The 12,410-nt window shown below is 40.8% G+C and overlaps 1 protein-coding gene across 2 annotated transcripts in view; it reads left to right on the forward strand.

The window, feature by feature from the left end:
- The window catches only part of LOC110173692 (arf-GAP with dual PH domain-containing protein 1), an 89,809-nt gene that overhangs the window by 37,170 nt on the left and 40,229 nt on the right, over window positions 1–12,410 (forward strand). Inside the window, exon 2 of one of the 2 annotated variants that reach the window (XM_020939712.2) lies at window positions 5,649–5,776. The exons of the other annotated variant lie outside the window; for it this stretch is intronic. Within the exon in view, the coding sequence (XP_020795371.1) occupies window positions 5,649–5,776 (128 nt within the window). The remainder of the gene's footprint in view (window positions 1–5,648; window positions 5,777–12,410) is intronic. 2 annotated transcript variants of the gene reach the window in all.

Genomic DNA, 12,410 nt, shown 5'->3' on the forward strand with positions numbered 1-12,410 from the left:
AAACAGAACAACAAACTACTGCAGCACAAACTACGTATCATAATTCATGTATCTGCCCAGATTTAAACATTTAAACTTGAAAAAGTGAAAGAGAGTGGTGCACAATTTTAGGTTTTCTGTACAGTTGTTCCAGAGCTTCACCCATTTAACAGATATACAAAATTTCATAATGTTTGTACTGATTTTCTTTTTGATAAACATGGCTGTGCCTCTGAGCTCATATCGGCTCTTTCGGATTTTGAACATGTTCTGTAAAGATTTTGACAGGAGATTATTGTTTACTTTGAACATGATTTTCAGAGTATAAAGGTCGACTAAATCATAAAATTTCAGAGTTTGAAGGTTTGTAAAAAACGCATTGGTTGATTCGTTATGAGTTGATAATGTGATGCTCTTATTGCCTTTTTTTGCGAGGTAAAGACTGGATTGGTATTAGTCTGGTATGTATTGCCCCAAATCTCAATACCATAGGTTATGTAGGGCATTACCAGCAAGTTGAGTGGACAAAAGCTCATCCAAGCTGTTTCTTCAGTTCTTGTCAGACCGTGGTGGACACTTCCTTATGTCTGTCTGCAGGGAGGAGCTAACGAACTGAAAATAACACTCCTACTTGTTTATAGTTTCTGTTAGTTAGTTCGGCCTATTGACCTGAAATGGATGTGGGGTCTAATTAGCGTAACAATTCATGGCCATAATGGAGCTTCCACACCTCTGGACCTGACCTGGCTGGATGGAGGAGTTGTAAATAGGAGATAGATGGTGTCTGAGGCCTCCATTTCTGTTTAGAGAAGGATCCTGTTTCTTAACAAAAACAGCTTCTTTCTCTCCCCTCTCAAACCAATTCTTTTCTCTGGCTAAAATTTGTACCTCACTGTCCTCAAATGAGCGGCCTGAGGCTTTTAAGTGGAGATGTACAGCAGACTGAGGTCCACTGCTGCTCTCTCGTCTATGTTGGTACATCCTCTTGTGAAGTAGCTGTTTAGTTTCTCCAAAGTAGCAGAGTAGTCAGAGTAGTTAAAGTAGTCTTCACTGCACTGAATGGAGTAGACTACATTACTTTTGTTTGTTGTTTTTTTGGGTGGACCAGTTTAGAGTGTTCGTAGGTTTGAAATAGACCGGGATCTCATGTTGTCTGAAAATCCTCTGTAGTTTTTCAGAAACACCAGCCATGTAAGGATTAGTTACATTCTTTCTCCTGGGTTCTGATTCTCTGTTGTCCTGTTTTTTAGTTCTCTTGGTTTTGTTGAAGGCCCATTTTGGAGGGCTTTCAAGGAGAGAGAAGTGTTCCTCTTACTGTGTCCCTCTGCACCTTGCACGTACAGAGCTGCAGCAGTGGAGGAGCTGGAGCAACAGAACAGAGGAGCAGGTCCAGGGTTCGTCTAATCAGTTCAATTATAAAAATGTAACAAACATATTTTAGTATTGCGTATGGTAAAAGTGGGGATTTAGACAGGTGTTTAAATAAATAGGCCTTATATATTTGGTGATTTTTATAACAAGATCAGATCAGTAAATTATTTCAAAATCTCGTCTCGTTCTCGTGGATCGTCTCATATCTCGTCTCGTCTCATGCAAATTCTGTCTCGTCCCACCCCTTGTCAGTTGGTTTCTTTGTAGGAGAAACTCTGTAGATCTTGTAGCTCTTTTGGAGAGTCTTTGTGGAGGAGAAGTTTCAGATTGTCTCTCCTTGCAGAACAATCTTCTATCAGTCTTCATTTAAGTGACAGCTCCAGGGTTCAGAGAGCTGAAGGGAAGCAGGGGAGGGTCGAGCATCCTTGAGAGTCACAGAAGGCATCTAACCCAAACTACTTGCTTTGGAGAAAGTTTGTTTCTTAAAGCTCTGATACCGTGGCAACAGTGAAGCGGGTGCTTCTCAGTTTTATAGGTCAAAATAGGGACACATCATCTGTTTTGATGAGGGGACAACAGTATTGACACAGTTAAAGGCTCATGTCAGTTATAATGTGGCATAAAATGTGGTTAGAGATGCACCTATCCAGTTTTTTTCAGTTCCAGTGCTGATTTGATTAAACCAGTGATACTCACTATTTTTTTTTTCACAAGAGCCACATTGGAAGAGCAAAATCAAGAGGAGAGACACTTATACCCGACACGCCAACATACAAGTGACCTTTGCAAATGTGCGTTTCTACAGATAAATTCATATTCATGTCATTAACACTTTTATATTAAAATGATCATGATTATTACTATTACTAATCTGCAGTGTTGGGAAGGTGACTTTTAAAATGTATTCCCCTACAGATTACAGATTACACACCCCAAAATGTACTTTGTAACATAATCCATTAAATTACTTAAAGTGAGTAACGTAATCTGAATATTCTGGATTACTTGATTTGCTGTAGAGAAGCAAAGACAAGGATATTTTCGCATAAGAAGTTTTGTCTGCTTAAAGACAATAAAAAGCCCAGACTTTCCTTAACTGTATTAAAAAATATTATTGATAGAAGAAGAGGAGACACGGTCTGCGCGGCATGGTTTAGTCCTGTTAAATCCTGTTTTAGACCTGGTTTAGTCCTGTTAAATCCTGTTTTAGACTTGGTTTAGACCTGGTTTAGTCCTATTTTAGACCTGGTTTAGACCTGGTTTAGTCCTGGTTTAGTCCTGGTTTAGACCTAGTTTAGACCTGGTTTAGACCTGTTAAATCCTGTTTTAGACCTGGTTTTAGTCCTGGTTTTAGTCCTGGTTTAGTCCTGGTTTAGTCCTGGTTTAGACCTAGTTTAGACCTGGTTTATACCTGGTTTAGACCTGGTTTAGTCCTAGTTTAGACCTGGTTTAGACCTGGTTTAGTCCTGGTTTAGTCCTGGTTTAGACCTAGTTTAGACCTGGTTTAGTCCTGTTAAATCCTGTTTTAGACCTGGTTTAGTCCTAGTTTAGGCCTGGTTTAGACTTGGTTTAAACCTGGTTTAGTCCTAGTTTAGATGTGGTTTAGACCTGGTTTAGTCCTGGTTTAGACCTAGTTTAGACCTGGTTTAAACCTGTTAAATCCTGTTTTAGACCTGGTTTAGACCTGGTTTTAGTCCTAGTTTAAACGTGGTTTAGACCTGGTTTAGTCCTGTTAAATCCTGTTTTAGACATGGTTTAGACCTGGTTTAGTCCTGTTAAATCCTGTTTTAGACATGGTTTAGACCTGGTTTAGTCCTGGTTTAGTCCTGGTTTAGACCTAGTTTAGACCTGGTTTAGACCTAGTTTAGACCTGGTTTAGACCTAGTTTAGACCTGGTTTAGTCCTGGTTTAGTCCTGGTTTAGACCTAGTTTAGACCTGGTTTAGACCTAGTTTACACCTAGTTTAGACCTGGTTTAGACCTGGTTTAGTCCTGGTTTAGTCCTGGTTTAGACCTAGTTTAGACCTGGTTTAGACCTGTTAAATCCTGTTTTAGACATGGTTTAGACCTGGATTTAGAACTGGTTTAGACCTAGTTTACACCTGGTTTTAGTCCTGGTTTAGACCTAGTTTAGACCTAGTTTAGACCTGGTTTAGACCTGGTTTAGTGTCTGGCAATGAATGAAATTACAGAATAAAAAGGGGGGATATAGCCCAAAATGTAAAAACAGTTTCATTCATTCATTCATTTCAACAAAGTAACTGTAATCCAATTACCACTCACTCACTGAAACAGTAACTGAATACAGTTCCTCATAATTTGTACTCTGATTACGTAACGCCGATACATGTAATCTGTTACTCCCCAACACTGCTAATCTGCATGCAGAAGATTTTAATGAAGAATCTGTTGGGTTTGATGTGTGCAGTGGATTGTGGGATATCTCATAGCTCCATAGCGCTGGTTAAACCTCCCGAGCTTCGTGGTTTGTATTTTTCCTGGTTTATTCATATAAATTAAGTTAATTTTTGCACTTGCGCATTTGTAAGATTACGTCAAGAAAACAGGATACTCCATTTGATCATGTACACAGGGATATGAGTGTCTGGGAATTAAAAAAAAAAACTGGGATATGTCTAATAACCGGGATAGTGATGTGCATGTATACACACTCACTGATTACAAAACAGACACATTGTAAAACCCGACGGCAGTAATTGTGATTTGATACAATTTGGATTGATTGCGCTTTCATACTGACCTCTAAACCACTCACGAAACAAACATGGAGCTCAAAATGAAGGGTTATTCAGAGTGTGACAAAGTGTTTCATGTTTGTGATTGTAACGAGGTTGAGTCGGTTGTTTTTGGAGCTGTTTTGCCGTGTCATGTGGCCCAGTCAGATGTGTGAGACGTGAGAGTCTTGAGTTTAGAGGTGTAACTTATAGGTCTTCCTATGCAAACAGTGTCAAAAGCAGAAGCTCATAACGCTTTATCTGACCTCTTTGACCTCACTCATGATTCTTAACGCCGATAGAAAGCAATTTACCAAAAAAGAAGACAGAATTTGTTGCTGTTTTCAGAGTACGTGACAAGAATTTGTAACCAGCCACTTCTATCAACCGCACCACTCTCACTTCCTTCCTCTGCCCTCGCCTCCTCCGCCCCTTGTATCACCTCTGTCCTTTCTTTCTCTTCTCTACCTCTCTCCTCCTCTCCTCTCTCTTTCTTCTTTCTCCTCCTTTCTGTATTCACTTTCTGATCTTTCTGTCCCCTCTCTTTTTTTTTTTCTGGCTCTTTCTTTGTCTCTCCTTCTCCCTTTGGCTCTCTTTTCTCCCTCCTGCTTTATCTTTCCTTTTTTCCTCTCTCTTCTTCCTCCCCCTCTCTATATTCACTTTCTTCTCTTTCTGTCCCCATCTTTTTTCTTTCTTTCTATCTCCCTCTCTCTTTGTCGCTCCTCTTTCTTTCTGTCTCTCTTTCCTTTCCCTCCCTAACCTCTTCTCTCTCCCTCTCCTGCTTTTTTCTTTCCTTCTCTCCTCTTTCTTCTTCCTCCCCCTCTCTATGTTCACTTCCTTCTTTCTTTGCCCCCCCTCTTATTTTCTCTCATTACCCTCCTCCCTAATCTCCTCTCTCTCCCTCTCCTGCTTTTTCTTTCCTTCACTCTTCTCTCTCTTCTTCCTCTCCCTTTCTATATTTACTTTCTTCTCGTTCTGCCTCGCTATTTCTTTCTTTCTTTCTCTCTCTCTCTCCCTCCCTACCTGACCCTCCTTTCTTCTCTTTTTTCCCCCCTCTTTCTTTCTGTCTCTCTCTTTGTCTCTCATCTCTCTCTCTCTTTCCCTCCTTCCCCCTCCCTAACCTCCTCTCTCTCCCTCTCCTGCTTTTTCTCTCCTTCTCTCCTCTCCACCCGCCCCCTCTCTCCTCTCTCCCTCTCTCTTTTCTTCTCTCCTTCCCCCTTCTCTCTTTCTTTCTGTCTCTCGTTGTCTCTCCTCTCTCTCATTTTCTCTCTCTTTCTCTCTCTTTTTCTGTCCTCTCCTCCCTCCCTAACCTCTCGTCTCTCTTTCTTTCTGTCTCTCTCTTTGTCTCTCTCCTTCTCTCTCTCTCATCTCTCTTTTTCTCTTTCTTTCTCTGTATCATTTTATCTCTCTCCTCCCTAACCTTCTCTCCTCTCTCTTCTTCCACCCCCTCTCTTTATTTACTTTCTTGTCTTTCTGCTCTCTCTTTGTCTCTTCTCCTCTTAAACTCCTCCTCCACCCTCTTAACCCGCTCTCTCTCTGTCTCGTCTCTTTTCTTTCCTGACAGAGCCGGAGTGGGCGTCTCTCCCGGTGGGCGTGCTCGTGTGTCAGGCGTGTTCTCTGCTGCACCGGAGCATCCCTCACATCACCCGGGTCAAGTCTGTGCAGGACACGTGGGAGCCCAGCGAAGTGGAGGTAAAGGCACGGACACTCACCCGACATGGCCGCCAATCATCACCGAGACCACACTTCTACAGTCACAGTACAAATATTCAGTCAAGTCAATCAGAAAGGTTCAGGCTAAAACTGAGATCTGAAATGTACGAAATATTTATTATCAGTGTTGGGCAAGTTACTTCAAAACTGTAATGTGTAAGTAAGTAATTAGTTACATTACAATATTACTGTATTTAAAATGTGAGGTATTACACGACTATTGCAGTACTTTAAGTTACTCTCACCAAAATAACTGTGCCAAGATGCTGAACTTTTGTGCCGTAAAATGGACTGAGCCAGGATTGAACCAGAGCTGAACCAGGACTAAACCAGGTCTAAACCAGGAAAAAAACAGGTCTAAACCAGGTCTAAACTGGGTCTGAACCAGGACTAAACCAGGTCTAAAACAGGACTAAACAAGGACTAAACCAGAGTTGACCTAGCACTGAACCAAGACTAAACCAGAGCTGAACCAGGACTGAAACCAGGACTAAACCAGGTCTAAACCAGGACTAAACCAGAACTGAACCAGGACTGAACCAGGACTAAACCAGGACTAAACCAGGTCTAAACCAGGACTAAACCAGAGCTGAACCAGAGCTGAACCAGGATTAAACCAGGTCTAAACCAGGACTAAACCAAAACTGAACCAGCGCTGACCCCAGACTAAATCAGGACTAAACCAGAACTGAACCAGAACTGAACCGGAACTGAACCAGGAATAAACCAGGTCTAAACCAGGACTAAACCAGAATTAAACCAGGTCTAAACCTGGACTAAACCAGGACTACACCAGTGCTGAACTAGGACTGAACAAGACAAAACCAGGACTAAACCAAAACTGAACCAGGACTAAACCAGAACTGACCCAGGTCTAAACCAGGTCTAAAAAGTGTGGAGCTCTGCACCAGTCCTTTCACTCGCGGTTACCTGACGGTCTACGCGGGCACGTGTCTGGTGTTTCACCGCTGCTGCTATCACGGCGATTTTAGCAAATTTGTATGAAGAAAAACCCACCACTTCAGTCCAGGTTAAAAAAGCATTTTAATGCGTGTTACTGACATTTGTACCGAGTAAAATATGACAATTTTCCCTGTAATGCATTGCAATTACAACAAAAATGCATTACAGTAATTTGTTACTGTTAAAACACATTACTCTCAACACTGTTTATTATAGCCTAATAATGTCAAAATCTCATCTTCAATCTCATGTCTCGTGTTGTGTAAATTGTATCTCGTCCCACCCCCACAAAACAAAACATGTCACTCAAGTAATGAAAGTGACACTCGCTCATTTAGTCACTTAAGTGTCTTGAAGGTGGAAAAGCGCTGTGTAAAAATGTGAGCGTGAGCAAACCCTGTGTGTGTTTTAGAGTTCACACTGGTGTCACATCATGTCATTGTGAATAGAAAAATGTTTTATTAAAATGTGAACATTATCCATTAGGGGTGTAACGGTACAAAAATCACGGTTCGGTACGTACCTCGGTTTTGAGGTCACGTTTCGGTTCATTTTCGGTGCAGTATGGGAACAAAATGCAATGCAATTTGTTTTAAAATTATACAAATGGGAAAATAAAATAAATGCAAAGTGCTGCTTGGTAATACTAATAAGTAAAATAAAATATTCTCAAAAAAGCAACAAATGTATGAAATATGAGAAAAAATAAATTCCTTGTAAACTGTAAACAAAACTTTTCAAAAAGTAAACCACAGCACTAACAGTTCTAGCATGAAGTTTTACTCAGTCTTCATATTTTTGACCAGAAAAACCAACTTGTCCACATTATCTGCAGTAAGTGCAGTTCTGCTGCAGTTAGAATGTCCCCAGCGGCTGAAAATACACTTTTGAGACAGAGGTTGGGGGTATGTGGGAGGGAAATTCTGTGCCAACAAAAGGTGAAAGTGAGGACTGGGGCATGACAATCATAGTTTTGCGAGGATGCAGGTGGTTTGAAGAGATGTAGTCAAGGCGGGGTGCAATTGTTGTCAAGGCAGCCGCCCTAACTATAAAGCCCTGCAGGAAACACTGATACTCCAATCACAGAGGAGTTCCCTCGTGAATATTAAAGAGCTGAGCCTCCCTGTAGCTGCACACATAGTGGAGGAATGTAAACACACACAAACTGCACACACTCACTCATGCACAGCCCTGCACTGAACCCAACATCTCGTAATGAAACGGTTTGGCACAGATACATGCACCATTTGTTTTTAAAGGGGGGTTTAACTGTGGGACGACTTGCCCCGCTGAGATTATGACCCCCCAAGTGCACTTCTGGGCTGTGGCTAAAGTTACCAAGCCAGGCTGGCACCACCTAGTGCCTCCGCTCAATTTCATTTCTCTCCAGCAACTAGGTCAGGAATCAAAATACACTGGACGGTTTGCAAGAACCCCTGAAGTGCGAGTTTGAGCGTCAGCCAATCAGTGACGAGTGTTGTCAATGATTCCCGAGATCAAGGATTTAAAGCCAGAACAAAGAGAATGTTTGGTGAATTCTATCAAGAGGAAAGACGTTATTGTCCTTCTTCCTACAGGATTTGGGAAAAGTTTAATAAACCAGTTAGCCCCGTTAGCAGCGCATTACACATGTCATGACCAAATAGTGATTGGTTAATAATAAAAAGGACCTGCCTACCGTCGAATGAACGAATTCTGACACTGCGAGGTCAGACAGTTTCAGTGAAGTGAAACCAGCTGATGAATCAGGCAAAAAATTACCTTCATCTGATCGGTTTCAATGATCATTACAAGAAAGTTATTCGAAAATTATTAAACATTGAAATATGTATTTACTACATGATTTCAATATTTTATAACAAAATATTGCATGTTGAAAAAAGATATCTCAGGCAAACAAAGATCAAGTTGTAGTTCAATTTCAGGACAAAAGTGAATACCCAAAAAACACACAAATCCGCTATTTCACTTTTGTAATGGAACTTTTTGGTCTTGAAAAAATGCAGTGTGACAACTTACTAGAGGTGAGATCGGGCCTAAAAAATCCAGCCCGACCCGACCCGGCCCGCGGGTATTAAAACCCGACCCGGCCCGAGCCCGACCAATTAACTTGATTTGCAGGCCCGAGCCCGAAGCAAACCCGAAATGTCATATTTTATTTGTGAGGACTCGGGAGGAGGAGCAGTGCTCAGCGTCGAGGTGCCAGTCTTTTTGCTCGGATGAAAGCAAAGCGCCACATTGACGACATTCAGCGAAGCCAACTCAAGTTTCTGTAGCATTTTCAACAATCAATTTGAAGCTTTTCCACACCTCACTCTTACCGGTGCGTGTTTGTCGTTTCAGTTCTCCTGCCTTTAGTTTAACTTCTTGCTCCTCCATATTGGGGACACCAGGTCAAAATAGATGCAGACTTGCGGAGGGGAAGATTATTAAATTAAGAGGGGGCGTTCACGTGCGCAGAGCTCTGGCTCTGCGGATCCTGTTTAGTAGTTAAATAGCAATTACATTACATTACTTCTCTGTTTTATCCATATTGTTTATTTTATTACAAGTATTCCTTAGTTTAGTATCCATACATTTTATAAACATATATTTATTTGAAGCCCGAGCCCGACCCGACCCGAAGTAATGATTGACATTTTAGACCCGACCCGACCTCGGGCTTGGGCTCGGTCTTAAGATCTTACCTCTACAACTTACCCAGTGTGACAACATACCCTGGTCTCCTCTACTCATCGGCTACAGTCTACGGTCATGATATATAGGCTTATAAACAATGAGCATGTGGTAACCAGTTTTGGGAAGTACCGCATTTTCCGCACTGTAGGGCGCGCTCATAAGCCTCCAACCCCATTAAAAAAAATGACCCACAATCCAGAGCGCCCTATACACGAATCCACTCGGGTGTCCCAGCACGACTTCAGTAAACTACAAAGTCGCAGTGCATGCAAACATGCATGGAACAGACAGCAACCACGCAGCGAAAAACACCCACAGCCACAGTTATCACTCCACACGGACGAGGAATGTAAAGGAGGGACTAACCGAAAAAGCGAGTCCAATGTGCCACTTCTAGACACAACTGAACAACTGAGTCACTGCGAATATGCCAACAATCCAGCGGTCCCAGACAGCACCCTCCCTACGCGTAACAATTGAACAAAGCCCAGAGTCACCGTGAACGCGCCAAACAAAGTCCCACTGAGCCATCGAACTGTTGTGTTTCATTTAAAGTCCGATATGGTTTTGTGAAAAAAGTTCCAAAATAGACCATTCTATGACAGTGTGTCTTATAATCCAGAGCGCCTAATAGTGTGGAAAATACGGTAACTAAATATTGTAAATGATGACAGTATATTGATGTTGGTCAAGTCAAACCCATTTTGGTTTTAATGTGTGACACAATCTCCACCCATCACCATGTTCTCTAACACTGCATCCACATTCACTTAGTAACAGCAGGTGAACTCTTTGTGTTCCATTATCATAAATATACATTATCGGGGCCTAAAGGGCATGATTATGCTGAGAAAATCTGACACGCTACATCCACTGTGTGACTATTTTAAAATCTATGCTTTTTATCACGCTGTTTCCATGGTAACGACCTTATTAGGGGTTATCTCTCGCCGGGATGTGGTAAAGTAATGCATGTGGATGATAAGTGGCGCCTACAGTCAAAGAGGGTTTACAAAGAGTCAGCACATTTCAAAATGCATGTTGTGGTGTCCTAGATTGTGGATATTGGTCCAGCTATTCTATCTGTCAAAATCAAATAAAATGTAAAAAAAAAAAAGAAAATCAAATATGTTGACCAATTCTGGATTTAGATTTGGCCAAGAAAAATACACAAAATCAATACAATTTTTGGCATCACCTTCAGCGATGTAAAACCAGCCAATGGACAATTTTTTAATCCAGTTATTCCTGTGTAAAGTAAAAGGTATTTTTAAGTAGGGATGTAACAATAACTGAAATATCGTGATATCGTATCGTCCAAAGTCTCACAATAATATCATGGGCCATCACATTGTATCAAATTACAAGTTTCTTTGCTTAAACTTATTGTTTTGGTGCAGCAACAGCTAAAAAAACAGAGAACTACATATACCATGATCCTTTGCTCTGTTTCAGTCCAGTCTGCATGCTGAATTAACTGTTATGAAGCACTTCTAAATCTTAATTATTTGGATTATGACGAAAGAAAAGTAGCATATTCACAATTTTGTTATCCTCCACAAAATTGTATTGTGATGTGTGAGCGACTTTGTCCAAATAATAGCCCTTGTGGATCAATAAAGTTTGTCTAAAATAAGTCTTAAATATCGCAATAAATATTGTACAGTGAGATGCACACTGTGAAAATATTGAAAATATCGAGAGATTTGGTGATCTTTACATCCCTAGTTTCAAGTGGATTTTATAAAGAATACAATAAATGCGGATTTAGTTTAATCTTGTAGAAGTCTTGAATTCAGGATAGCTAAAAATCCTGACTATTTTTACGAGGTTAGGTTACTTACTAAAAATTGGCAGTTGTGCTTGTGTTATGACATTTCTGTTCTTAAAGTTGATCTATTATGCAACATCAATATTGTTTCCCCTCAACATCTACTCACCTGAAGTTGTATTTGGAGTGATCATGCATGTTTGAGTCATCTTTAATCGCTTATTTTCATTTTGCCAATCAGTCCCAGTTTTCACAACCACCGGCCATCAAACTATAATAAAATCTGGAAGTGAAATAAAATCCTTCAGTCGTCCAGGTAGTATCCATGGCAAAAAAAAAAGAAATTCAATTTCTCAACTGGACAAAATTTATTTGGTCAAATATGTTTCGCAGCTCATCAGCTCATTATTCATCATTCATCATTCATCATTCAGTTCATCTCCAGAACTGAAGAAACAGCTTGGATGAGCTGCGAAATGTATTCAACCAAATAAACTTTTGTTCAGTTGACAAATTGAATTTCTCCTTTTGCCACAAAATCGGGAAGGTGAATCCACGATGGCGTCATATTGTTTTCAATGGCCTGTGCTCATTGGCCCAAGGGCCCAAAAATAATTTTCTCCTCCGCACTACTTCCTCAGTACAGGCAAGCTCCTCCCACCCGTGACGTCTGTAACATCTGAACCAATCAGAGTGAGAACTGCTAGAGCGGAGCTAGCGTGGGCTCAGAGCGGGGCTAGGCTAAGTCTTGCAAAGATCACTTTTAGGAGCTTTGAGGATTTAAACATTTTTAAAAGTTTATGTTGTGGAATTAAAAAATAATCCTACAAAATCAGACCTTTGTGAATATGCTGGATGGTCATGTCAGCCGAACACGGGCAGTTTGAATTCCTAAAACATGCATTGCGCTCTATTGGAGAGTTCTTTCTAGGCCCAAGCTCAGGGCCCCTCAACACAGGGGGCATGCCTCATCCAGTTTTTATTATAGATCATACCACCAGCATACGCCCACTGCTCTGTACTTACTTCGTTCTATAATTTCATTTTCTTAATGGGTGATGTATGTGGAATTTGGCTGTAGTCATTTTGGTACAAATGAAAAAAAAATCGAGCTGTATCGATATATATCCAAATAAGCTTGCTAGGAATATGAAATGTAATGAACCTAGTATTGTATAGAAACTCAAACTAATCAAACTT

Source organism: Boleophthalmus pectinirostris, unplaced genomic scaffold (genome assembly GCF_026225935.1).
Source record: "Boleophthalmus pectinirostris isolate CB_2022bp ecotype Guang Dong unplaced genomic scaffold, ASM2622593v1 HiC_scaffold_14, whole genome shotgun sequence".
NCBI classification, from domain to species: Eukaryota; Metazoa; Chordata; class Actinopteri; order Gobiiformes; family Gobiidae; genus Boleophthalmus; species Boleophthalmus pectinirostris.